Raw genomic sequence first — 23,917 nt, forward strand, 5'->3', positions numbered from 1 at the left:
CCCGGGCTTATGTGGGAGGGTGTGCGTGTGGGAGTGCTGGCGGAGATTCCCCTCTCCCGTGATCCCCTGCGGCGGGGCCAGACCTCGGCGAGGTCCGCGGATAGTGCAGAATACCGCAGGGCGCGGGAGGATCGTCCGCTCGCTGAGCCCGGCCCCGCCCCCAGGCCCCGCCCTTCCGATTCGGCCCCGCCCCTCTCCCCTGGCCCGGCGGGTGCCGGCCCCGCCCCTCGCTCCCAGCATGCCGTGCGGCAGCGGCGGCGCGGCGGGCGGAGTCGGGAGGTGGGGTAGCCGTGGCTGTGTGAGCTTGAGGATCCGCCGCCACCGCCTCCTCCTCGCTGTTCTCCTCCTCCTGCGCCCCGGCGTCGCCGGCCGCGTACGGCCCCGTAAGAGACGTCGCCTCCCCTTCCTCCGCCTCCCTCTCACCGCGCCGCTCCCGCCTCCCAGTCCTGCGCTGTGGGCTCAGGCGGAACCCGGAACGACCGTCTGCCTCCCCCGCCCTCCGCCGCCTCCTCCTCCTGCTCGGCTTCCTCCTCAGCCCCGGGCCGGAGCGGAGTGTCGGCGGCGGCCGGTTCGGGCGGCGACTCGCGCTTCTTCGGGCGGCGGCGCTTGGCCATGTCGTGTCGGGGAAGGTAATGAGCCGCAGAGCCCCGGGGTCTCGGCTGAGCAGCGGCGGCGGCGGCACCAAGTACCCGCGGAGCTGGAATGACTGGCAACCCAGGTGGGTGAGCCGGCGCCCAGCCCGCCGACCCGACCCCGGGCCCCGCCTCGGGCGGGCCGAGGCCTAGGACCGCCGGGGTGGGAGGCGCGGCCTAGGCTCTCCACCCTCCTCCCCCCACCCCATCCCCCGCCCCGGGGAACCAGGCGCGGCTTCCTGGGTCCCCTCCCGCCCCGGCCGGGGGAGGAAGGCCGCTGGGAGGCGAGGCCTAAATGCCTCCCCTCTCCCTGCATTTCAACTCGGGGGCTGGAGCCGAGAGCCAGGGCGCCGGGAGAAGGCACTGGCCTAGGAGTTGGGTGAAGGAAGGGGGACCTGGCGGTGGGGGCACTTTTTACTTGCCACCTTGCCCTTAAGTTGGGATATGAGTTGGGGGATCCTGAGAGTACGGGACCCTCTCTGTTACCCATTAACTTCCCTGATCTTTAACCCTTTGAGTCCCCACGTGAAAGATTTCCTTAATTGGGATCCCTTCTGTGACCCCCACGTGTTAATATTTAAAAAAACAAAACAAAACCCAGCACTCCAAGGCATTACTCTGACAACAGCGTAGTTGTGGAGCATGAGACTAGATTGTGACTGTGTTAATGGGGCCGACCGACCCTGGTACTAGGAAATGAAGTTTTCCCCAAGTGCAGGGGCAGTTACTCTGGCGGAGAGCAATTCATACCCGGACACTTGTACGGACAGTTGCTTAGAGGAGTAGAGAATTTGATTTGATTTCAGACAGGTTTGGGGCCTAGTTGGAAATGAGTATATGAGGAGAATCGAGTTTTGTTCTCCCCCCCCCCCCCACCACCACCACTTTTTGGCCACCCCGGGCCGATTGCAGGATCTCAGTTGCCCAACCAGGGATGGAACCTGGGCCTCGGTAGTGGAAACACGGAATCCTAACCACAAGGCCACCGGGAAACTCCCTGCGGAGCATCGAGTTCTTAAAAATTAATTTTCGTGTCTTTCTGATTAATCATGGGGCAGTTGTACCTAATTTAGGACTAATTTATTCTTATCTCTCTTACTGAATAAGTGCTTGTAATACTCAGACTATCTTGGAACTTAGCCCAGTGCCTAGAAGAACTTCCTAAACGTATATAATATTTTGCGGTTAGTTGATTCATGGAGTTCTCATACTTTGAAGCACACTTGCCATATGATTGTCCAGGGACTGGCCAAATAAATGTTAGACAAACACACGTTGTTGGGATGACTTTTGCTTCTTGATGGTTTCATGTAATTCCAGCAGTGTTTGGAAATAATTTGGTAAGATGTTCGAAGGTAACACTTTAATACTTGATAGAAAAATCAAAATGCTCTTTTGGCTGCTGAGTGGTACACATCTCATTCTGTTTAATATGCCTTCCCAAATCCTGTGTCTGTTGAGATCGGGTGTATATAACTAGGTGACTTTAAAAGTTAATGCCTGAGCCTAGAATTGAGATAAGTAGTTAAAAAAAAATGTTTTGAAAGCATAGTTTTACTTGTTCTTTACCACTTAGGGGTTATGCCTGCTTTACATAAAATCAGTTAACTAGTTTTGGTATTTTTATCTGTAATTGACATTCTTTTGTATGTTCATTGAAATGTGTGAAATTTGATTTTTTTTTGCATCTAATGAATTAGATGATAAATGAGCTTGAATTTGACATTTGAGAGCTCTTTGACAGTAGATTTTCCATTATTTTTCAGTACTGTGGTCAGCATATGTAAAAGAATGTACACAGTATCCCTTTAGAGGACTAAGTAAAGTGCCTTTCACAAATAGTCCTGGAGCTTCTGGAAAAGAATAAGTTGTAGCTTGTGTTTCTAAATAAATGGAGTAGCCCAGTTGCAGCTATGGGTTGAGATCACCTGGCTTAATTTGACAGGTATGAAGCAGAATGGCTTATATAGTTGTGGAATATGTACGTGGGTTATTAGTATTGTCTGTTTTTCTTCAAGTACTTTATTTCTTGGCTGTGTGTGGGGGAGGATGTATGCATTCTTGGAAGCTGTGCTGTTTCACAGTCTCAGAACTTATTGCCTAGGTAGACAGATACTGTGAGATACCCTTGGTTACATGGAGTAACAGTTGATTAGGATGTTGGAAATACTTGACTTTTTTGTAGAGGAGGGAATAGAAAAGTATGGACAGTACGCCATAGCAAAACTTGATTTCTTTGCACTGTTGCCTAATTGTTTTGTTAAATAGCCAATAAAAAACTTCAGGTGTTTGCCAAGTCATAAATTTTCATGAGTTAAATTTGAGGTTGTTATTCTGTACCCTCTTCACTTTAGAAAGGTGACACACTCCAGTTAACTGACAGAATGGAGCTCGATTTTTCCCCTTGCTTAAATGGGGGTTTGCTTTTCTAAACATCTTCAAATGCAGGCAGATTCCGTATGGTTCATCAGAGTCATTTTGGTTTAAAAAAAATTTTTTTTGCCTTTCTGTACCAGTCCTTGTCTGATTTTTTGGGTTCTATTTTACTAGATTTAGTCTTTTTGAAAAGTAGGATTTAAAAAAGCAATTTTTGGTTGGTTTCTTTTAGTGTTAGTTTGTCAGTTAGTCTGGAAACCGACTGTTGAGTCAATGATGGCCACACCTGTTACTTCACACGTATTGACAGGAAGTGTTCCAGGTGGCTAAATAGACTAGTGTCATGTGGCAACAGAGCAAGCCCACCTTTGCTAAAAGCATACCTCTAGCAGAAAGCATTTTCTTCGTTTTCATTCACTGTACTCTCCATTAACTTTTTTTTTAATAAATTTATTTTATTTATGAATTTTTGGCTGCGTTGGGTCTTCGTTGCTGTGCGAGGGCTTTCTCTAGTTGCAGCGAGTGGGGGCTACTCTTCGTTGCGGTGCGTGGCCTTCTCATTGCAGTGGCTTCTCTTGTTGCACAGCACAGGCTCTAGGCGCACAGGCTCTAGGCGCGCAGGCTCAGTAGTTGTGGCTCGCGGGCTCCAGAGTGCAGGCTCAGTAGTTGTGGCGCACGGGCTTAGTTGCTCTGCGGTATGTGGGATCTTCGCGGACCAGGGCTCGAACCCATGTCCCCTGCATTGGCAGGGGGATTCTTAACTGCTGCGCCACCAGCGCAGCCCCTCCATTAACATTTAAGAATGATTAGGCAAATGAGTGGTTTTATTATTGGCACTAACCAGTCTCTCCTTTTCTTGACTTTATTTTGGGGAGTAATCTTCTGGGTGCACCAATCAAGATAGAGATCAGAATGATTTGTTTTAAAATTAAGTGTATATGGGACTTCCCTGGTGGTCTAGTGGTTAAGACTCCTGGGCTTCCACTGCAGGGAGCGCGGGTTTGATCCCTGTTTGGCGAACTAAGATCCTGCATGCCAGGCGGTGAAGCAAAAAGAAAAAAAAGTGTGTAATTTGTTATATTGTTCATTTTAATTCTCCAAGATGACAAGACTGATTTGACATTGGAGTCAAATATAGATTAGTTCAACAAGCAAGAGGGAGCGTTGTCAAATGAAAACGCATAATTTTACTTCCACACTTGGGCATCTTAAGACTTTATTCGTTTAACAGATATATCTTGGGTATCTTACTGTGCCCAGTGTTAAGATCTTTCTACAGTTCTAAAAGGATGAAACTGTATATTAAAGACAGCTTCTATTTTTGGTAAAATGTAGACAGATTGAAGTTCTCACAAGTACAAATACCTTCATTCTCCATTGTCACAGACCAAAAGATGGGGAAGAGGGCTGTGAAGATAGAAAAGCCAAAAACTAGTATGTCTGACATTGTGAGAAACTGGATTTTTGAAACTAGAGTTGTCTATTCAGCCTTTTATGAGTCTGTACTGTCTGATGTCCATAGGTGCATAATATAGTGAAATACCTAAAGGGTGAAATTAAGTGGAGTTACATATTTTATAACTATAAATAGAGCTTTAGTTAAACAGAATTTAATGGTTGCCAATTCTGTACCACAGATTTTCATGTACATTAAGGAGTTCCAGATAATTGTGTATGGGTGTTTAATTTGGGGGGAAAGTTTATTTTTTCCATTATAGAATAAAATATATTCCTTATGAAACATATGGCAATTTTATCTTTAAATTGAACCCTTTTCCCCCTTCTGTTGTGGTTCCTTTTTAAGTTGGGAGTATAACTGAAGGGTTTTTTAAATAATAGGAGATTGTGAAATATTCTAATTCAATGAAAATATTCTAATTCAGGAAATAGTGATCCTGTAGGGATTTTTATGACTAATAGAGCTACTGTCTTTAAGGAGATTATCGGTTAGTATGGGGGATAAGAAAGGGCTATGTAAAAGGTAAAGCAGTATATGGATATTAATTGTGATATAATTCTTGGTAAAATTCTTTTTATATGTGGTTTACAGTTTAAAACTTGGAGAGTCAGAGGAGGGAAAGCTGTACAGTTGAGTAGGGGGCAGTGGGACCATGAAATTGATCTGTTCTATTTTGACAGTAAATTTGGGGGGGGGATCAAAAAATAGAAGAAAGCAGGGAAATGGCAAAATGCAAGTTGTCCTTGGTAAAATGTTACCAGTTTGATTAGAAGGATGGGGTATTTGTGAGGTGTGATACAAATAAGAGATGAAGCTTAAGAGCTGGAGTGGGGCTGTATTGTAGGTCTTGAATCATACTGGATGTGTTTGGAATGACTTTAGGGAACTACTGAAGTTTTACCAGCATGGAAGTGGCATAATTGAGGAAGATTAAAATTAGGTGTGTGTTTGTGTGTGTGTGTGTGTGTGTGTGTAACCACAGTAGGAGGCAGTTGGAACAGTCTAGACAAGAGACTGTTGAGGACCTGAATATTGTTTATAATTCATGGTTTAAATTCAGACAAAAGTATTCAGCTCAATATATGGAATTTCCATAAGCAAGAGCCCCTTATTTGTTATCTGGTGTTGATTGAGGGTGATCACTAAAGTGATACTTTTTATCTGCTCACACTTCAATTCAGGTTAGGACACTTACATTATATAGGATGATCATATACACAAAATGGAGTGTGGTTGATGGTTTGTTTTTTTTTTTTTTTGTGAACACTGAGTTCTCACAACTTTTAAATTTAGGCTTTCCTGCTTTCACTGCTTGGCACTTGCTTACTTGATTTTCTTTCCCAATCCTAATCACCTAAAATAAATCCCTGAGGCGGCTTTCAGTGGACCTCCCTTTATAGATTCACACAAGCTGTCATTTGTTTGGTGTCTCTTCATATTGTTTTCTGGTTACCTGTCTTTGGCTATCTTAAAGTTTTCTCAGAATCCATTTTATTTTGGGGACTAGAAAATAAAACACATCCCCTCTTGTTTAGAGGTCTAACAGTGGAAGTTGCAGACATTTTGTGGTTTAATTCCTGTATGAAATACTCCAGCTTATTACTTTTTTAAATGTAGAATGTAACCTATTAAATTTTTAGGGAGACATTTGTGTTTTTCTTTTTTTTAAATTGAGGTATAACTGAAATACAACATATTAGTTTCAGGTATATGTATATGTTTTTATTATGTTCTGCTCCATCTTGTATTAGTTGACGGTACTTTTTCTCTCTTAGTTGAATTGTTTTTTGAACTTGTTACTTTTTTGAGATAAAATTTATCCATGTATAGGTCTTAAGTTGAGTGATTTTTGACAAATGTATACACCTGTGTAACCATAACCCTGATCAAGATACAGATACACAATGACTTTGCAGTTGGATAACTTCCCTTCCCACTGCACCCCCCCCAAAAAAAAAACAAAAACCCTGGCAGAGTGTATGTGTGGATCTTACCTTAAAAGTTATTATAGACAGGAAATTTTTGAATATTATCTTATGATTTATTACCAACTTATGGTTTCTGAAGATTGATAACCTCGTCATCTTCAACATAGTTCTGTTATTCCTCTTTTGCTATAAACAAACTTGGAATATCTGAAGATCCTTGTGAAAACAGTTTCAGATGGTGGATCCACTGTTAACCTTTTCAGGCATTTGAGTCCTGGAACACAGAGGAGCTCTCCTAAGTTTGTTGGCTAAATTTATTCCTGTGAGCTACAGGTTCACGGACTTTTCTCTTCCCTCTTGAACCTACCATTGGTAGCTCTGTTTTTTGTCCTCTCCCCAACCTAAACATTGCACTTCCCTTAAGATCCTTACCCTACCTCTGCCCTCTGTGATCCTTTCCAAATCTTGGTACAGATCTACAATGAAAGGTAACTGTGCTTACCACTTCAACCTTTTTTTGTTCTCCCAACTAGTTTGTCCCTGAAGGCTGAGCCTGTCATTTTCTCTACTGTTCTGTGTACTTGCCCTAAAGCACTCCCCAAACTCATTTCTGTCTTAAGGGCCTTTGCAAGGCCTGTTCTTGCTGTGTAGCTACTGCATAGATTGTTCTTCTCAGAGTGCTTGACCTGGGTGTTTTCATGCTATCTCAGCCTAAGTGCACCCCCTCAGTGAGAAGCACCAGGCTTCTCTAATAACACTCACTATCTGAGTTTTTTTGTGTCTTCCCCAGTAAGACATAACCTTTATGTATGCATGCATCTTGTATAATGGTTTTACTTCTGTATCCCTTCTTCCCTACCAGTGCATCAATAAATAGTAAACACTCTAAATTTGAGTGTCCTTTCTCAAGTAAATACATGAAAATGGAATTCTGCAAGTTTGTTTTTGTGTTTAGAGTTAACTGCAGGGCTTAGAACACTGTAACTGTAGGAGGCATTTTGAGAGGAACTGTTCCTTGTACAGCAGCTTGGTTAGCCGGAGGCAGCAACTTAAGTAAGGTGATTGTACAGGTTCAAAGGGACAATGTTCTAGTGGACTGAGGTGGCCAGATCAGACTGTGGCCATTTAAGATTCATAGGTTTTATCCATCTTGAAGAAATACTCTGCTCACATAAAGTTAATTTACACATTGACAGTTTATCCCATATCTGTTGTATCTATTTGTACAGTATTTAAACAGTCTGATCACCAAAAAGTTAAGCACTGGGTGGGTTGAGCCTCTTTTGACATTCCATTAGAAGGCCTGAGGAAACAAACCTCTTGCCAGTTGTATGCCTGCTGATTGGGGAATGACTGAAATCCAAATTTTCCAGAATCAACAGGTTTCTTTCATAGTGAATTACTTCTTTCATATTAATCTTCATACCCTTTGAAAAAAGGAGATTGTATTCCTGTTAGAAATCATTCCTTAGGAAGTTAATGTTGCTACTCATAGCATGTCTAGGATCTCATGTTTATTATTTAAAAACCTGTTACGGACTTTTTGTGTTTATTACTTAAAAATCTTTTTCAAAAGAGGAGTTTCTGGGGAATTCCCTGGCAGTCCAGTGGTTTGGCGCTTTCACTGCCAGGGCCTGGGTTCGATCCCTGGAGGGGGAACTAAGATCCTACAAACCACACAGCCCCCCCACCTCCCCCGCCCCCCAAAAAAGAGGAGTTTCTGGCTTCCCTGGTGGTGCAGTGGGTTAAGAATCCGCCTGCCAATGCAGGGGACACGGATCTGAGCCCAGTCCTGGAAGATCCCACATGCCACGGAGCAACTAAGCCCATGTGCCACAACTGCTGAGCCTGCGCTCTAGAGCTCGTGAGCCACAACTACTGAAGCCGTGGTGCCTAGAGCCGGTGCACCGCAACAAGAGAAACCACCGCAATGAGAGTCCCGTGTGCTGCAACTAGACAAAAACCCGCGCACAGCAACGAAGCCCCAATGCAGCCAAGAATAAATAAAATAAAATAAATAAATTAAAAAAAAAGAGTTTCTGGTATCAGAATTGTAGATTGCTTTTTGGTATGGAACTTACTAAATTCTGCTATTTCTTTGTTTATAAGGAAAGGCACTACTTTTTTCCTTTACCCTTTTTATCATCAATAAAGCACCTCAGCAGTGCTCTTATAGGTCTACAAGAAAATTATTACAAGCTCTGCAGTGGCCTAAGGTAATTATATGTGTATGTCTGCAGATTTTTTAAAAAAAATTGTTGAACTTAGTATTTACTAGATTTTCATTTTTGGGTGGCATCTAATATATTAATACCTTTTGCTGATTAGGCAAAACCCTTCATTAATAAGCATGTCTTGGACTATATAGTGACATGTATTAGTTTTTCCTCTGTATATGACAGCATTGGCAACAATCTTGTTTTTTACTGAAGTTCTTTGAATTAAAATTTTCCCTCTTATTTAAATTTAATTGAAAAATTATCTTTACTGTCTCCTCTTTAGCATTTTAATCTTCTGATTTAAAAAGATGTGTGTATATGGAGTGTGTGTGTCAGTGTGTGTGTTTGAAATTTTAACTTTCATCTTGGAATATTTAGTTCTTTGAAGCAACCCATGACTCTCGCTATCCTGCCTCTTAAGGGTCTCCCTAGTTTATATTCCTAGTAATATGAACCCTGGAATCCTTGTCTGAAATATATCACTTTATTTCCAGTCTCTTTGCTTTGATTCTGACACTGGAAATTCAGACTCATTGCCCTAATGACAGAGTGTATGTTGACTTCCTGCAGTTTGCCAGAAATTAGGCAGAAAAATCTATTAATTTGAGGGAAAATGTCGAACTTTTTGTCTGTTCTCTATAGAATGGGACTCTCTTCTGATTTGATGATTAAAAAGATCCAAAGATGATCACCAGTATCACATAGTATTGTACAGATGAATTAATGCATATTTAATTGGAAAGAAAACACATCCTGGATTTTCTTTCCTAAAAAGATTGATTGTTTTTCTTCCTGTCCTTATATTCTTTTGATAAATGTGAAGAAAAATGAAAATCGTTTTCCAGAAGTAAGACAATGAACCTTGAGATTTAGTGTCTGTTCATTAGTCTGGTTTAGAGGAATCTACCTTGAGGTACAGTTTGTATTGTTTTTGCAGGACTTGAGTTGGAATTCTGTTATAAATGATTAATTGTCATTATTTGAAATATTGACGTAATTTTCATATGTGGTATCTTGTTCCTTTTTGAAAATACTGAAACTAAAGATGAACTTATGCTTAATAAAAGTGTGTTGGGGGGGTGGTAATCAATTGACTGACTATAAGACAAAGTTTTGTAAAAGCAGCCTTTTATTTAATTTAAGTGGCCTATCTTGTATAGTTACTATAATGCTAGTATTCCCTATGTTTTTATTGTAATCTTATTGAAGATGTGAAAATTACACCACAGTGCTCTTCTCCCTGCTCTTTTAGTCCATTTAAAAATCCACTTGTCTTAGTATAATTACATTGGGGAAGTTAGAACCAGAGTGTTTTAGATTCTTCTCTAAGGTATATTTATTTTTAAGAATGTGTGCATTTTTAGTTTTGATCCTTTACAAATATTTGTCTTAGGAGAGGCTGGTGTCATGAAAATAGCAATGGACTAAGAATGGGAAGACAGAGGTCTTTTGTACTGACGTTACCAGCTGTCCCTCTGAGGAGGGATGCATTCCCTAAGATGCAGGGTTGTGAGGGTTAAAGATAAAGTTTGGGAAATTACTTTCAAAACTGTAAAATGCTATACAAATGATATTTATGTTGTCACATCTGAATCAAATTTGGAATTTTAAAGAACCTCCCTCTTTTATCTCTTCCTCAAAAAGTTAGAATTTACTACACACATGCACCCACACTCTAGTTCAAATTTCATTTTTCTCTTCTAGAACTCTAAGTACTAGAGTGTGTGTGTCTGTATGTGTGTGTGGTAACTTCTAAAAGTTTCATGAAGGGCATTTATGTCAAGTGTCTTAGAGGATATATGACTGGAAGCTCATATAATTGTTAAATTTCTATTAGGTATGGCATTTGCCATCCTTAGTATAGTAGTGGCTTTTCTTTTTACATTTTCTACTTATAGGCTTCTGGAATGAAAATTTCCATTAGACTATCATCCTGTTTCAAGTTGGCCAATGAGGAATTTGACTGTATCATTCTTTATTTTTTCTATATATCTTATAATTCACACTTTAAGAACTTGATACCAGTTGAAATTGTGAGACAGCAAAAATAATCTAATCTTTCTGACTGCATTTATTGTAGGGCAGGTGCAAATGGAATTAAATAGAGACAGGGTAGGTTAAAAGGTAGCTTGTACCTTGCTTAACTTTCATTATACAGTTGGAATTTAAGAACTGATTCTTATAAGAACATCAGTTGAATGCTGCATTGCGTTTTCTCCCCTACTCTAGTACGTATGTATGTTTGTTTTAAAGGGAGTAGGGAAATCATGGAATCATGGAAAGGATAGACTCTGGCAGTGTAATAGTTTGAAATACATAAAAAAAGAAGAACCACATACATCTTCTAAACAGATAGGAATTAATGAAATTTTGTATCATCATGTAGTGTATATACAGTATTAAGCTTTCATGAGATTTTGGTACTATTTTACATTATAGCACTATAAATTCACTCAAAATGTGTAAATACTGTCTCCTAAGGAACTTCATATCTAGAAACATTGATTTTTCTCTTTCGTTGTAAAGTTTTTATTTTATACCACTTAAATCGATCTGATACAAGTGTGTTTAGTGTAAAATGTAACAAAAGAAAGAGATAGGGTTTGTATAGGCCTTTTGAGTTTGTATAGGCCTTTTGAGTTTAAAGTGGCTTAAGTGATGATTTTGAACTGTTTCATAGCTTTCTCAAACTTATAGCTAAATACTTTAAATACCTCAGTGTATTTCTGGCCACTGCTGAGCACAGTTGGAGTGCTGTTTCTTGGCGCTTGATTGCTGCTTACTAGAATATTTCAATAACTACCCCAAACTGTCTTCATTTAATAAATATTTCTGCAGTTAGAAGGGTAATCTGGTTTTTGTGGAAAATATCTTCGTTTTCCAACTATTTGATTTAGGAGCCCATGTCTTTTGAGATTTATCTATGAGACATTTTTATTTGTTTATGTTTAAGTAGGGGAGGATATGGCTGTTCAAGATCACCTCTGAAAAAGAGGTTCCAATGCTTAAGTAGGAGGGTTTACCATACGTACTTTACCATGATACCACTGATTACAGGTAGTATGTTTCTTTACCAGTTTGGTGTTTAATAGTGTTATTTCCTACCCCAGGATACCTAAGGAGATAGGTCCTAAAGGAGTTACTGGACATGTTGAAAGGAGTCAGAGTCCATTTAAAAATCCACTTGCTGTCTTCGTATAATTATGTTGGTAAAGTTAGAAATAGAACCAAGGTGTTTTAGATTTCTCTCTAAGGTGTATTTATTTGTTTAAGAGGGTTGGGGTTGGGGGTCATGTGTCTGATTTGAGAATGGCCTAAAGATACTTCTGGTAATGTCTTCCTCTGTTGAGAATCATGTGTGGAATATGAAAATCAGTATCTTTTCCATACTTGCCATTATATTTAAGATGTGTTACATGTTAAGGGGTGCATGTTAGAATATTGCTTTTTCGATGCCCACGTCCTTGACTCTGCCCAGGATTTGTAGGGTATACCATACCATTGTGGCAGTAGAGCCTAACTTGGTAATAGTTTTCTTTAAAAATACCTGTGTCTAAATTGCCTAGTATTTACTTTTTCTTGATGTGTTACAAGTGATTTTTGGCAGCCACATCATTTTTCTTGACCTGTAAAAAAAAAAAAAAAAGTGGTAATGATGTTATCTGTTACACAGTACATTTTTGTACCACAGTGCTTTTTGGGATTATTTTTAAAGGAAAAATTTAAAATATGTAATTGTTAGAGAATCTCACAAGCATGTTAGTCCCTTGGGTATATGCTTGAGTCTATTAGAGGAACTTTATCAGAATAACTCTACAGTCGTTATTTGCCTGTTTTCAGGACTTTTGATTTTTATTTACTTATTTGTTTGTTTTGGCCCCCCCCACCCCAGTTTTCAGGACTTTTTATGTTTTTAAATATTTATTTATTTGGTTGTGGCGGGATCTTCGTTGCAGCGTGTGGAATCTTTTAGATGCGGCTGCAGGATCTTCAGTTGCGGCATGCAAACTCTTAGTTGCGGCATGCAAACTCTTAGTTGCGGAATGTGGAATCTAGTTCCCTGACCAGGGATCAAACCCCGGCCCCCTGCATTGGGAGTGCAGAGCTTTAGTCACTGGACCATCAGGGAAGTCCCCAGGACTTTTTAAAAGATGGTCGCCACATTTCTTATATTATGAAACACTCTGCCCTGTCCTTGATTAGAGTCCCCCCTCTGGTCTCAAGACTTCGTTTTAGGATTTCTTTAGTGTTTAACTCTTAGTGATTCTTAATATTCTGTGTCCTAAGTGGCTACGTTTGGCATATAACTGGAGAGTCTGCGTGAGGGTGAGGGGTGGGACATGTTTCTTGGTAGACTTTCAGTCTTTTTGTCCTTCCTTTGCTAGGGAGGTCACGCAGTAAGAGATTTCCTTTCAATCTTGGCAATTTCCCAGGCTGAATGGGATGTTTCTAAAGTACTTCCAGGACTTGCTGACAAAAGAGGAAGATAAGGGATGCAAATGGTAGCTGAAGCAGGGTTTTATTTAAGGCTGTAAACTAGCTTGGGTTAAAAATAAAGGTCAGGGCTTCCCTGGTGGTGCAGTGGTTGAGAGTCTGCCTGCCGATGCAGGGGACACGGGTTCGTGCCCCGGTCTGGGAAGATCCCACATGCCGCGGAGCGGCTGGGCCCGTGAGCCATGGCCGCTAAGCCTGCACGTCGGAGCCTGTGCTCCGCAACTGGAGAGGCCACAACAGTGAGAGACCCGCGTACCGCAAAATAAATAAATGAATAAATAAAGGTCAGAAGAAAGTGAGTCCAGTTCACGTGGTGCCTTAGATTCGGAAGCCTTCAGGTGAAGATTATTTAGCATTAACAAAATTGTTTTTTTTGTTAAATGCTGAAAATTGAATTCACATCTGTATTGGAGATTAAAAGCATACCACCTTTTATCAATATTCTTAATGCCTAGTAAGAAATGAATTTATGCCAGATGAGGTACAGAACCTCATAATACTTAAATATGTGAAATAAATTAGAAGTGGACTGCCTGTCTCTCAGGCAATGATTTTTCTGATTTTGCCAGCGACAGTGCTTTGACTCTTTAAATTTTTTTTGAAAGCTATCAAAATGGGTAGGCAATAAAATATTAGGAATTTACAGGGTGTTTCTTTTTAAAAAAAATAAAGTGCTATAAGGACTTATCTCAGGCATTTCTCAAGCATTGCTAAAGAGTAAAATTACTATCTTGCTAGAAATTTGGAACTTTTTTACTATTAGTCTAGGTAACAGTTGTCTTTTACTGGTTTAAGTGCACTGTTTTGTTTCTTTCTGTACCTTGGCTAGGTTAATCCTTCCCTAGCTTAAAGTTCCAGCTCTGATGCCTGATTAATTCAGACACTGACAGTCTTTGGTTTCATTGGAGAGCATCCAGTGCTACATTTTTGCTTTTCCATTGAGAATGGCTACAAAATATGGCAGGCAATATAAGACATGAAATATCCGAATTATTAAAAATAAATCAATGTTCTTTTACTTTTATACCTTTACTGTAAAGAAATGTACTCTTTCCTATATGTCAGATTTATTGAGGTTTAGTTTATATGCTGTAGAGTTCTTTGAGTTTTGAGGAATGCAGATAGTATTGTAACCATGAGCACCACAATCACTCTGTAAATAGTTCCATCATATCTTCCCTTCCCCCACCCCAAGTTTCCTTGCTCCCTTTTGTAGTCAACTTCTCCCAGCCCTTGGTAACTGGTCTTTTTTCCCCTATAATTTTGTCTTTTCAAGAATGTCATAAATAAGGTTTTAAAAAGTTGTTGTAAAATACACATAAAATTTACCATTTTACAATTCAGTGGTATTACGTACATTCATAACATGTGCAACCGTGACCACAATCTAGTTCCAGAACTTTTTATCACCCCAAGTGGAAACCCAGTATCAATTAAGCGGTCACTCCCCATTTTCCCCTCTTCCCAGCACCTGGCAACCACAAATCTATTTCCTCTGTGGATTTGCCTATTCTGGATATTTCATATAAATGGAATCATGTAATATGTAACCTTTTGTGTCAGACCTCTTTGACTTATTATAGTAGGTATGGCTGAATAGTCATCTGTTGTATACCACATTTTGTTTATCCATTCATCCTTTGATGGGCATTTGAGTTTCTATCTTTTGGCTATTGTGAATAGTATTGTGAACATACACCTATAAGTTTTTGTTTGAACATTTGTTTTCAGTTCTTTTGGGCATATATATACCTGGGAGTGGATTTGCTGGATCATGTGGTAATTCTATGTTTAACTTTTTGAGGAACTGCCAAACTGTTTTCTGAAGTCCTTTGTACCATTTTACATTCTTATCAGTGATGTACAAGAGTTCCAATTTCTCCACCTCTCACAACATTTTCCATTAAAATTTTTTTGGCTATTCTAGTGGGTGTGGTTTCTGTTTGTGGTTTTGATTTGCATTTTCCTATTCACTAATGAAGTTGAGATGTATCAATTCAGGTCTTTTGCCCATTTTTAAATTGGATTGTTTGTCTTTTTGTTGAGTTATAGGAGTTCTTTGTATATTTTGGATATTAGACACTTCTCTTATGAGGTATATGATTTGCAAGTATTTTCTCTGGTTTTATGAGTGGTCTTTTCATTTGATAGTGTCCTTTGCACAAAAATAAATAAGACTTCTAAAATGCATATTAAGTAGAATTTTAAAATTTGGAATCATTTAAATATATTACCGAAGCCATCCCTTTCTATATTACTGGCTTCTTTTTTGTGTTCAGAGAAGTTATTCTTAAGATCATACGCATAGACCATATTTTAGTTATATAAAGTTTTACCTTAGAAGACAAAATTTTTACTTAATCACAATGGATTTTGATCCAAGGTCATCTTCTACTCAGTTCCCCACCCCTCTCCATGCAGCAACCACTATACTGTTTTCCTTTCGCTATGAAAGGTGTGTGGTATTAGATAATACAGTACCTCTGCCTTCAATACTAGCATCTTTTCAAACTAGTGGGCAAATTGAAGCTAGTATATAACTACTAAAGTGCAAGCTAGTGTGGTTCTCTCTTTGAGTGTTGTAAGAGTTTGAAGAAGGGGCTGAATGATGGGATTTTTATTTTATTTTTTTTTCTGAAAGCACAGAACATTTTATACTCCTAATTGGAACTTATACTAACAGTTCTTTTTATTATAGATTGTAAATTCTTAGAGGGTTGGAACTATCTTACTTAGTTCGCCTTTTGGAGTCATTACTCCTAGTTAGTGCTCTTGTTGTAGAACATAACCAAGAAAATATTGTTGATTAGGGAGTATGGGTTCTAGGTTGAATGTTGAAGAAAACTTAGTGTTGGGTTAGGTTAGGGGACTGCATTCCAGTGTCAAGAGAAAGGCCTCAATTGTGAGAATAGGCAATCATTTAGTCAACAACTAATTTGTGTGCCATCAAGGCAATGAGGGGTACAATGATAAGCAACGCTAACAGGCTCTTGCCCTTTTGGAATTTACAGTCTCCTGGCAGAACACAGTTAAATAAGCTTCTCAAATGGTGTAAGAGCTAAGGGAACTATTAGGTTCTCTGGAAGCACTTATATAGCAGGGACTCCTAGTCACCCTCAGGGGAATCAGAAACTTTGCGAAGGAAAGCTGAAGCTTGAAGGACATTGAAAAATTAGCTAGGGTCGGCGAGTGCTGAGGACAAGGCTGTTCCAGGCAGACGAGCTGAGCAAGGTGACTGAAAGATTGGGATGGATGGAGCATAGAATGTAAAAGGATTACAAGAGTGTGGAGAGTTAGCTGAAAAGGGAAGTAAGGTACATAAGATGATAAAGGGCAGTGGGAGGACATCAGATTTGTGTTTCATAAGAATTATTTTTGTTGCACTGTGGAGGAGAAGTGAGAGAGAGGTGAGAATTGGAGGTGGGAAACATACTGTGTCTGACTGGCCAAATAGTGCCATTTATTGGAAAATACCTGATGATGGTGCCATTTATTAAAATGGGGGTTCCAGGAAGAAAGGAGCCAGTTGTGTTTGAGGCATTAGAACATTAAGATTGTTTTTTTAAACAGTTGGGTTTATAGCTCTGGACCTCAGAGTGGACATCTATGATGGAGGCCTGGATTTGGGAGTCGATGTCATATAGGTGATAAGTACTGCCATCGGCATGGATTGCGGGAGAGAGTACAAAGTGAGATGCATAGAGGGCCTGTGGTCAAGCTTTGAGAAACTCCAAGATTTAGTATTTGGTAGAGGAGGCTGAGCAAGCCTTCAAAGGTTCCTGAAAAAGCAGAACCAGAGAGGCAGCAAGAAATACAGACTATAACATACTATAAGCCAAAGGAAGGGAAGAATCTGGTTACTTTGAATTCTCAGGATCTGAGCCCAAGTTATCGTAAGGATTTTAAAAAGAAGTTTTCATTCATCCCACCTCATTCCTCTGTAAGGCACCTTTGTGTAGGCCACAGCCTGCTCAACCCTGCTCAGAAGCCCTGTGAAAACCTGCTATGAGAGGATGAGTAAGAAGCAGCCTGGAATATATCTTGCTTTTATCAACCTGGAGGTCTTAGTTGGTTTTGCCAAAAGTGATAGGGCAGAAGTTGGATTGGTGTAGCTGGAGGAGCTAGTGGAGGTAAAGAAATGATACAGCGAGTAGAGACAATTCTTAGTTTGACTGCAAAGAGCAAAGGCAGATTGTTTGGTTGGAGGGACGTGGAATTGATGGACTTTTTCTGTTTTTTGGGAGGTTTTTTTTTTTTGCGATACGCGGGCCTTTCCCGTTGCGGAGCACAGGCTCTGGACGTGCAGGCTCAGCGGCCATGGCTTACGGGCCCAGCCACTCCGCAGCTTGTGGGATCTTCCCGGACCAGGGCACGAACTCGCGTCCCCTGCATCGGCAGGCAGAGTCTCAACCACTGTGCCACCAGGGAAGCCCTGGGTGTTTTTTTATTTTTTTTAATATTTTAATTTTTTTTCGATACGCCGGCCTCTCACTGTTGTGGCCTCTCCTGCTGCGGAGCACAGGCTCTGGACTCACAGGCCCAGTGGCCATGGCTCACGGGCCCAGCCGCTCCACGGCATGTGGGATCTTCCTGGACTGGGGCACGACCCATGTCCCCTGCATCGGCAGGCGGACTCTCAACCGCTGCGCCACCAGGGAAGCCCCCTGGGTGTTTTTTTAAAATATGTTTTTGTATTCTTACATTGGAGATATTAGAAAATTTTACATGTTTAAGGAGAGCATTCAGTTTGGTGGGAAAGGTAGACTCCCTAGGAGAAAGACTATTTGTGAAAAGTTATGAGAAGGTAGACATAGAATCCTAATCAAGGCCTAGAGTTGGGTGCAGGTGTGTTATGGTATCTTTTTTTTTTTTTTTTCCCCCTTGGTTAAGTAGAAAGAGAGAATTTGTCAGGGATTTAGGAGAGTATTTTGGAATCTGAAGAGAATGGGGAATGTCTGGATAGTGCATGTGGGAGATGAACATTGGAGGACCTGGGGATGTGGTGCTTGGCACTGATGGATGATGGAATTGATAATTGGGTTTATGCAGGGTTGGGATTTTGCCAGATTGGTGTGAGGGAAATGTTAAGGCAGGTTAAGGGAATTGGCAAGAGTTACTGAAATGATAAACCATGAAAAACTGGTTAAAGAAGGAAGTTAAGAAGAAAGAAAGTACTTGGATTGGAAAAAAGTAGAGAGAATCACTGGAATTAAAGTTACTAAAAAAACCTTTAGAGTGGTATTGAGAAAGTGTGAGTAGTAGAGGAGTTGTCAAAAGCAAAGCAAGTCATTGGGGGCATTGAGCAAGAAGAACTGAAAAGGGCTTGTGGGATTTTAGAGACAAGTAAGCCACCAGTAGAGTTGCTACTGGGGCAGGAGCAGTTTCTGTGGAGTGCTGAGGGTGGGACCCTGGTTACAGTGAGTTGGAAAGTGAGTGAAGGCAAGGAAAAGAAATTTTCAAGAGGTTTGGCTGTGAAGAATCTATCTAGACAATTAACTTTAGAAGGAGAGAATTAAGGTTTTTGTTTTTGTTTTTTTAGGGGAAAGACCTGAATGTGTTCATATGTTGATGTTGTGATGAGCATTGGGAAAGTCAGATGCAAGGCATACTCCAGAAGGTAGGGGAATGTATGAATCCAAAGGGTTACTGCAGATAGGAGGTTTACTTGTTCCATTATGTGAGTGTGATGGGAAGAAATGTTCTGTGTGCAGACATAGGTAAATTTGTAGATTGCTGGAAGGAGGTTGGCAGGCAGTGGTGGAGTGTTGAAGAACTTGAAAGTTAGAACTGAGTTTGAGTTCTTGCTCTGCCTTTAATTAGCTGTGCTGCTTTAGGTAAGTTATGGAATCTTTGTTACCTCATCTGTAAGAAGGTAACTTACCATCTTCAGTAATCACAATAGGATTATGTTGAAGATTAAATGAGGTGATAAATGTATGTAAACTGCTTGGGGAGGTTGCCTACCAGACTTTATTATGAGCTCAGAATTTAGTTCTTACTATTCAGAGTGCTGTAGAAAAACTTGTATTTCTAATATAGCAAGAGTCTGTAAGGTTATCAGTGGTAGTGCTGGGGGAAGGAGAAAAGTGCAGAAAGTTTGGAAGCTGTTTTGGAAAGCAGAAAACCCTGGCTAGGGAGTCACGGGCAGCATTGAAGGGAGTGGTGTATTCACCAGCCTTTACACTGAAGACACTTGTGCACATGAAGCAAAGGTTAAAATCTAATGTAGTACCCTCCTCGTTACTTTGTTTGTCCTTTGTGGTTAATATGATTAGAGGTCTGTCAATAGAGGCTGTTTGAGATTCCTTGGGAGGGATATAAACTATACTGAAGTTGAATCTTTTCTATGTTTTGCTTAAAGATATTATATAAAAACAAAATTTACAACCCTTTAAATTTTGGGTTAGAGTATATTCAGTCATATAGGTGCAGAGTTAGAGAGAGCATGTCTGTAAGACCACCCTTACTTCTGATAGTTGCAAGTTTGGGGGTCCCCAAGACCATTCCTGGGTTGGATAATTCACCGAGAGGACTTATAGGACTCATTGAAAGCTGTTATACTCGTGGTTACAGTTTATTACAGCTATACGATACAGATTAAAATCAACCAAGGGTAAAGGTGCATAGGGCAGAGTTTACGACAGTTCCAAATGTGGAGCTTCTCCCCGTGGAGTAGTGAGCAGTGTTACTTTCCTGGTATTGATGGGTGATAATACGTATGGAGTATTACCAGCTATGGAAGCCCAGCCCAGCCTTGGTGTCCAGAGTTCTTATTTGGGCTCCATGATTGACTGCCCACATGCACGAACTTAGTTTCCAGCCCTACTAGAGGTTGAGTTGATCGTGTGACTCAAAGGCCCCACCGTACATAGATCACATTGTTATACTTTCTAGTGTGACCCAAAGTTCCCAGGTGGACGAGGGCACTCCTTTTTTAAAAAAATTATTTATTTTTGGCTCTTTTGGGTCTTAATTGCTGCCTGCGGGCTTTCTCTAGTTGCAGCGAGTAGGGGTTCCTCTTCGTTGGGATGCGTGGGCTTCTCATTGCAGTGGTTTCTCTAGCTGCGGAGCACTGGCTCTAGGCTCACGGGCTTCAGTAGTTGTGGCTTGCGGGCTCTGGAGCGCAGGCTCAGCAGTTGTGGCGCACCGGCTTAGTTGCCCCACGGCATGTGGGATCTTCCTGGACCAGGGCTCGAATCCATGTCTCCTGCATTGGCAGGCAGATTCTTAACCACTGTGCCACGGGGGAAGCCCAAGGGCACTCTTATTAGGCATTATATTCCAAGAGTTTAGAGATTACCTTCCAGAAGCCAACGGTTAAGGCCAGATCTCTCTTTGGGCAAGGTAAAGTTCTTTACAGTTTTACAACAGTCGTTAAATATATTTTTATATTTTGAGGCTGCACAAACTAATTAGTTGATGTTTGATTGATGATTAAAAGTTGGTAATAAAGAACCCATAAATTGTATGGGTTTGGTATCGTAGACACTAAATACTTAAGTAGCTAAGGAAGTTTCATTAAGAAATACTAGCTGTTAATATTTATAGTAAAATTGAGGTAAACATAATTTTGGCATGATGGTTCAATTCTGTTACATTAAATTTGAACTTACTGTTTTCTCCTGTGGAAACAGTTTCATATAATGAAGTCCCTGAGCCTCCCAAGTGAATTCTTTAGCCATAGACTCATATTTTAGAGCAATGTCTCTAATGTGAAAGTACACAAGCCTCAGAGTTATGCATAGTTTCACCTTTTCTCTTATACTTTTTTGAAAGTATGTCTGAATCCAGGTGAGTAAGAGATATCACAGAGATAACCTTGAATTTATTTATTTATTTATGTATTTTTGCGGTACGCGGGCCTCTCCCGTTGCGGAGCACAGGCTCCGGACGTGCAGGCCCAGCGGCCATGGCTCACGGGCCCAGCTGCTCTGCGGCATGTGGGATATTCCCGGACCGGGGCACGAACCCGTGTCCTCTGCATCGGCAGGCGGGCTCTCAACCACTGCGCCACCAGGGAAGCCCTTGAATTTATTTTTAAAAAGTAAATCAGTTTTAGTGGTATTAACTGTTAGTATGAAAAACTCACAGCATATCCTACAACTGCTTTGTGACAGTGATGCTATGCATCTTTGAGTACCATTGCTTTAGAGAATAAATGCATTCCCACCTCATTGGCTTTAGTGCAAATATCATTTCCTAGTTGATATCCATTACAAATTAGATCTCACCATGAGAACGAAATCCCTTAATAAGCCTAGTTAAAAACAGCTTGAAGCAATATGATGCTTATTCCGGTGGCACCACTAGGTGTGGTGTTTGCATCAAGTCATTTCCAGGTGCTTTATGGAAATGTTTTCTGATAGGGAATTCCCTGACTTCACATTTCCAGGCTGACTTTTCCCCCTTAAGAACTGGACCACAAGACCACACTTAGCCAGGAGATACTTAACTATCCCCTAACACGTGGTAGGTTGTTGACGTGAGGTCTGAGGGCTTGGGTCATTGAAAATGAATAACCTCTCAGGTTTATTACATTTTCTGTATATTGAGAATAGGTGACTAAAATGAGCGGTAACTATATTTGCATGTGATTTGTATGTTATAGTTAACATTTAAATTCTTTTGTACTAAAAATTTTTTTGTTGCCACCTTAAGCCTCTGTTCTCTAAGGCATAGAGTGGCATGTGCCATCTCAGTTTTTGCTTCAACATATGAACCCTAGAGGGCCATAGTGCAATTAAAAGCACCTAACCCATAAATGATATTTGCTTCATGTTTGAACAACAAATGTTTTAACCCACTGTCTTCACTAATATTGTAACTACTGTCTTACAGATTGACTTGATGCAAAAACATCACAAAGGCTCCATATTATACAGTATGCGATTTTTGAGGTATGAGCTTTAGAAACTTACCTCTCATGTGGCATGTACATCAGGCTTTAACTTCAGTTTAATCATTTTGGGGAATTTATGCATTTCTTTTTTTTCCCTCTCTCTCTCCATAATATTTTTAGAGTATTAAAGGGGCTGTGGAGGTATTTTTGGATTCTTGCTAGGATACTTCGTCTTAACAGATACATTTTCTTTTTATCACTAAATTGAGACACTAATTCTGGCAGATGATAGCTTTTTCAGCCCTTATAACTAGCTTAACATTTATGCCTGCCTCTTTGAGTTCAAATCTGCATTTTCTATTTTGTGCCTTTGATTGCCTCATTTTAAGTGCTCATTTCCGTTCTTAACAGTTTTCTATTTATTGGACTGGGATGATCTTGTTGGTGCTAACTGCCTGATATTGACTTTTTGAGAACTAAGCTGTCTAGATATTATAAAAATAGAGATTTCATATAAATGCTGAACTATTTTGTGCTTTTGGGTTCAGAATACCTATAACTTGAATTCTGGTTAGAAATATTTTGATCAGTTTATATTAGAAGAACTTAGCAACCAGGGAGTTTTTAGACAGTTCTGAGACAGTAGTTCTACCCTAGTGAATTTTTTGCTATATTTCTGAAAACCCAAATTCTGAAAAAAAAAAAAAAAACTTGGTGTTTATTACTAATGAGATTTAAAAACGTGTATTTCTAACAAATTGGGAGGTTGTTCCTGTTTTTTTTCAGTTTAGTTTGAAATCAGTGCTTCCTAGTTAGCAGTGGATTTGTTGGTAGCAGTAGATTGCTTAATTTCTTTAGTGAAGAAGTTAAAATCAGCTATTGTATATTGAGTATAAAAACTTGTTTTGATCATATTCATATGTTTATGAACTATTTATATTCATTTGTTTAGACTGAAAACCTTGAGTATATTTACTATTATGGTCATAATAACTTCAAGTGTACCTTGTAAGCTAAGTATTTCTTAAGAACTTATCTTTCTTAAGCCTCACAATAACATTACATAATAGATAGGTATTATCCCCATTTTATGCAAAAGACAACTGAGGCTTGGAAATTAAGTTCCTTGTGCAGAATCACACATACCTTTTCAGTGCTAGAGCTGGGATTTGAGCCCAGATCTTTTTTTAACCCATATTCGCTATTGCCTTGTGTTTACTGGTATGTCACCAGAAAAAGATACAAATATTTAACTCTCAATGGTAAGAGTAGTATATGTGATGCATAAGCATAATGAAAATTAGAAATTCAGATTATTTAGATATTAATTTAAATATTGATAGACTTAAGTTATCTTGATGTTTTAGAATTATTTTATTCATTCATTTACTAACAGCTTCCTTTTCTAAGTTGTGTTAGATGCTATATGTATAGACAGGTTCAAAATCTGCCAGAAAAGCTCATAAGTTCTCTTTTATTTTTCAGTTCCCTTTTAGAAATTAATGATATGTTATGGTTTATTATAGGTGCTCATTTAGTGTGCTATTTTAGATACATGGGGGTAGATCATTATGTTAGTTTTAAAAGTTCTCATGCTCCATTTAGTGGTAAAGGTATTTAAATGCTTATACTTAGTATGCTAAGAAAATATCCTAATACATTTTTTTTGAAATTCCATAGATTTTATTTTTCATATGTTGGAAGTTCTGAGCTTTGTCAACAAGTGAACTCTGAATGTTTGAAGAAGATACTTCACTATGGAACCTTAGTTGTATGCAAAGTATGCTAGGGTTATGGATTTTTATCAAGTTTCAGATTGAGAGCCTTTAGGAATAATTTAGATTGGTGCCACATAGGTATCCAAGTTTAATTGAACCTATTTGTCTACATTCTATATTAACAGTGATTGCAGTAGGTACAGATCAGGGTGTCTGAGCCTATGCACCTTTTCATATTTAGTGTTCTTGGGG

The 23,917-nt window shown here is 39.9% G+C and overlaps 1 protein-coding gene across 10 annotated transcripts in view; it reads left to right on the forward strand.

The window, feature by feature from the left end:
* Positions 1-390: 390 nt before the first annotated feature.
* The window catches only part of SMG1 (SMG1 nonsense mediated mRNA decay associated PI3K related kinase), a 96,960-nt gene continuing 73,433 nt past the window's right edge, over positions 391-23,917 (forward strand). For 3 of the 10 annotated variants that reach the window (XR_016387801.1, XM_089896093.1, XM_089896094.1), the window contains exon 1: positions 391-718. Coding sequence is in view for 8 of the 10 variants with exons in the window: in XM_089896093.1 (XP_089752219.1) it covers positions 633-718 (86 nt within the window). In the remaining 2 variants the exon portion in view is untranslated. Of the gene's footprint in view, positions 719-756; positions 8,612-18,647; positions 18,726-21,946; positions 22,006-23,917 lie in introns of those variants that run through there. The other 7 variants (XM_022552301.3, XM_022552302.3, XM_089896089.1 and 4 more) reach the window with 5 other exon arrangements.

Source organism: Delphinapterus leucas, chromosome 15 (assembly GCF_059928025.1).
Source record: "Delphinapterus leucas isolate spDelLeu-1000000601 "Yukka" chromosome 15, BTC_Dleu_Yukka2, whole genome shotgun sequence".
Lineage (NCBI taxonomy): Eukaryota > Metazoa > Chordata > Mammalia > Artiodactyla > Monodontidae > Delphinapterus > Delphinapterus leucas.